The 2,532-nt window shown below is 41.3% G+C and overlaps 1 protein-coding gene across 1 annotated transcript in view; it reads left to right on the forward strand. All coding sequences in view use genetic code 11, as the record gives it.

Annotated features, from left to right (window-relative positions):
• The window catches only part of EGR_06577 (hypothetical protein), a gene marked incomplete at both ends in the record, with an annotated part of 6,517 nt that extends 6,367 nt beyond the window's left edge, over positions 1-150 (forward strand). The window contains one exon of the mRNA XM_024495826.1: positions 91-150. Coding sequence (XP_024349786.1) covers positions 91-150 — 60 coding nt within the window. The remainder of the gene's footprint in view (positions 1-90) is intronic.
• Between the last annotated feature and the right edge of the window lie 2,382 nt (positions 151-2,532).

The raw sequence follows: 2,532 nt of genomic DNA on the forward strand, positions 1-2,532 counted from the left end.
GACCGATTGTCAATTTTACCAGATTTAATTGATTCCCTTATCAAATTTTTTATTTGGCACCTCTTTTTAAAATTTTTTCACATTTTATAGGTAATAAATCCTTTAGCTCACCTTCATTTATTATTTGTATTTCCTCCTACAAACCAATAAAAATTTTCGAAATCCTGATACTTTAGTTCTCAACCCTCCTGGACCTCAATCTACTTTAAGTCCTTGCCACTGAAACGATGACCTTTTTTCACGCCATACCATAAGGTCATCCAGCAGTCTGCTTTATCGCCCTCGTACCTAATTGCTGGAGCTTTTCGACGCAGCAGCCCCATTTTATTTTCAACGTCAGCACCTCTTTCTACAATAGTACAGCAGTCTCCTTTTCGTGCAAGATTCCATTGCTACGTAAAAATTTGTCTCCATATTTTTATCGGAAGCAAATGCTCTCAGGCGGTAAAAAAATCCGACTAGTTTTTTTATTCAGTCAATTCGCTGATATGTTGGAGTCGTATGCGCTTTTGTGTTGCCTACGATTTTTCAGCCTTTTGAACGCCTTTTCCTTTTGCTGCCAGAAAATTGCCAGCTGAATTTGACAGGTGAGATTTGGAGCTTGTCTGCTTTACCCATTAAGTTTATCCTGGTTCCAGATGCGTGGAAGCTTCAGCGTCCACAATAAATAATCAACTTTTTAGTTTTACTATTAAATCATTTATGGGTAGTGATTCGCCTTAAGGGCTAGCCATCCATCTTTAAAAACAATTGCCGATCTGGCAATTATGGCACGTTAGATGAATGGACTGATGGATTGATGGATACCATGTGCGTGTGGGATGGATAGCTGTATAGATAAGTGAAAACGGGCTGCATACGGGATGGATAAAGGGTGGATAGATGGGTGGAGGCTGATGACGAAATAGACAGATGTGCTGAGATAACTAGGAGTGGGTTAAGTCTGTAGTTAAGTGAGCGACACGCAAACAAACATGCTAAGTGGTAGGTTTTGACGGACCTCTCGCTTATTTACGTGAAACGCATGAGTTGCTTTGCCGGCAACGGCTCAAAATCCTGCTAGTCTACTGTTATGAGATTCACCTGGGCTGGGCTGCATGCCATCGTGACCTACAATACTGGCAATAAAGGGATGAACTAACAATGGTCACTAACTCAACAGACTATACAAAAAGCGTATGACCATCTGCTCTGCTGGTTATGTGATGAGGTCGAGCTACCTGATTGGCTTAAGCGCACTACTCATCAAGAAAAGTCATATAAATCTCGTGACTCAACACTTGGCCAGTATTGCGACCCATGGTAGACCTGGACACGACCGTGGTAGAAGTGCGTCCACTACCTTTACCTTTGCTTTGGACCAGTCCCATGCCAAACCACGTCTCCTCAAACTTTGTCTTTTGCATCTCTTTTAGGGGACATTTATTAACCCCTGAAAGGTTAAAGGTTGCAAATCCAATCTAAAGAATTCTGTGGATGTCAAAAAGGGGACAAATGACTGAAAATCTTCATGTTTCGCAGTGTATACACGATTCATCTTCTCCCCTTTTTGCGGACTTGTAAAATTCACCTGTCCAAAAATACACCAGGACTGCTGACACGAAAATCCCTCAACCACTAAACAGTCAGGTCGCATCAACTAATAAGGTTTCAATGACTCATCAGCAGAACATCACACAGAAACTAGGTGAATGAAATGCGTCTTGCCTAAACATAAAACGGTTTATTTATGACCGTTAAAATACCTGCTTGTCTAAATGCACCTTTACAGGTGCCAATCAGGCAGCTTGGATGATCGTCAAGACTGAGAAAGTGTCATTCTTCCCAAAGGGAGGGTGAGGGGACAGCCTCTGGTTTTCTCATAAAACTCGGGTTATTTCTGAAGTTCCACATTACGTAATACAAGATATTCCCCCATAGGCATCCACCTCAATACAAAGGCTTGATTCTGGTGAATTGTCTTTACTAGGAGGCTCGAAAAAGGTGGAGAAAAGGGTGATTTTTTTCTAAGAATTAATTAAAAGCGGCAATAAGGGCAAACTTTAGTTCGGTAAAATAAAAGTGCAGGAATGTTCTGCAACTTCAGTTTGTACTTTGCTCTACAAACGTCAGTGGAGCAGTGACAAATGGTCATGTCAGAATGTGCCACCATGTGATTACTGACAGTGGCATCCTAGCTGCCCTCGTGCTTGTCCATCACCGTGAGAAAAAAAGCGCCTTCTTCCATATCCTGCTGACGTTCGTGTGTGTTTATGTGCAGTCGGGACACGGCAACATATCTTAAAGTTCAGTATAGCTAATTTTTGAAAATTATCACCAGGAAAGGTCATTTTTTTATCAGAAGAGTGAAAACTATCGACAAATCTCTCAAGGAAACAGCTGCTGCCTCTGGAGTGCAATACAAACGAACGCAATAAGTTCTGCCGAAGAGATTCTTTGACTGGGATCTCAAGTAGCCGCATTTAACTGCGAACACGATGTTAATAGCTGTTACCAAAATGACAAGGTTTTACAAAAAAAATTGATTGAAAG

Source organism: Echinococcus granulosus (assembly GCF_000524195.1).
Source record: "Echinococcus granulosus chromosome Unknown EG_S00059, whole genome shotgun sequence".
In the NCBI taxonomy this organism is placed as follows: domain Eukaryota; kingdom Metazoa; phylum Platyhelminthes; class Cestoda; order Cyclophyllidea; family Taeniidae; genus Echinococcus; species Echinococcus granulosus.